The following is a 948-nucleotide window of genomic DNA, read 5'->3' as shown; positions in this document are numbered from 1 at the left end:
CTCACCCTGCATGATGTCCCGGATCTGCCTGAAGTCGCCGTAGCGGCCGCTCCGAAAGGCCCGAAGCGCCTCGTGGAAGTAGAACTTCAGTACCCAGCGGTTCACCGCCTCCTCCAGCCGAGCCTCGCCCACCCCCCGCTCCCCATCGCCCCCCAGGCCCGACTCATGGCGCCCGCGCCGGGCCCGTCCCATTCTCCGCGGTGGCCTTCGGCTCGCGGCCCGTCCGTGCCCTTCGTGGCTCCCGCTGCTCCCCCCAGGCATCGCGGCGCGGCAGGCGAATGCCAACTAGCCGGGCCAGGCCCTGCGCCCGCGCGCCGATCGCCCGCGCGCCGCCCGCCAGACGGACAGCTCCTCCGCCGGCAGTGACGTAAAAAATGCCCGCCCCGGGTGTCGGAAGTGGCGCCCTCAGGGCCCGCCCCTGCCGCCTGGACCAGGGGAAGTCCCGCAAACCACAAGGGGCAGGCCTGGGGAGAGAGAACTACGAGTCCTAGGGTGCTCCTCTGGCCTTCGTCACAATTCCAGGCGGCCTGAGCCGCAGAGCTTGCTGGGACTTGAAGTCCTCGCCGTCCTCTCGCCTCTTGAGGCCTAGCGCTCCCTGAGAACGCGTACTCGAGGGGAATCCGCTGGGCTTCAGAGACTTAAGATGTTCTGGTGTAGAGGTCCAAGGACTGTCTGCGGAGGTAGGAGGCCTCCCCAGTGGCGGACACGCCTCCCCCCCAAGGCCTCCATTTCCTCCCCCGTGAAGAAAAGAAGGCCTTTGCTCTCACTGGATCTCCAGTTTAAGCCTATCTCTGACGCCCGCGGCCATGCCTCAGGACAGATTGCCTCCTACCGGCCACAGGAAAATGGCGGCCCGAACAGGCGCTGTAACATTTATCCCCGGTAGCAGAGCCCCAATCACAAACAGCCAGCCGTTGTAAATGGTGGCAGTCCGTGGAAGCTTCCGCG

At 66.4% G+C, this 948-nt stretch overlaps 1 protein-coding gene across 3 annotated transcripts in view; it reads right to left on the bottom strand.

The window, feature by feature from the left end:
* Positions 1 to 308, bottom strand: part of TERF2 (telomeric repeat binding factor 2) — a 23,463-nt gene extending 23,155 nt beyond the window's left edge. The window contains exon 1 of one of the 3 annotated variants that reach the window (XM_069085486.1): positions 6 to 308. In XM_069085486.1, the coding sequence (XP_068941587.1) occupies positions 6 to 261 (256 nt within the window). In that variant the 5' untranslated portion in view covers positions 262 to 308. The remainder of the gene's footprint in view (positions 1 to 5) is intronic. The other 2 variants (XM_069085485.1, XM_069085487.1) reach the window with 2 other exon arrangements.
* Positions 309 to 948: the final 640 nt, after the last annotated feature.

The sequence above is a fragment of the Petaurus breviceps genome, unplaced genomic scaffold (assembly GCF_028583685.1).
Source record: "Petaurus breviceps papuanus isolate PSGF00001 unplaced genomic scaffold, PetGlider_PUasm1.0 176, whole genome shotgun sequence".
Taxonomy (NCBI): Eukaryota; Metazoa; Chordata; class Mammalia; order Diprotodontia; family Petauridae; genus Petaurus; species Petaurus breviceps.
This window is presented reverse-complemented; position numbering and strand designations above follow the sequence as displayed.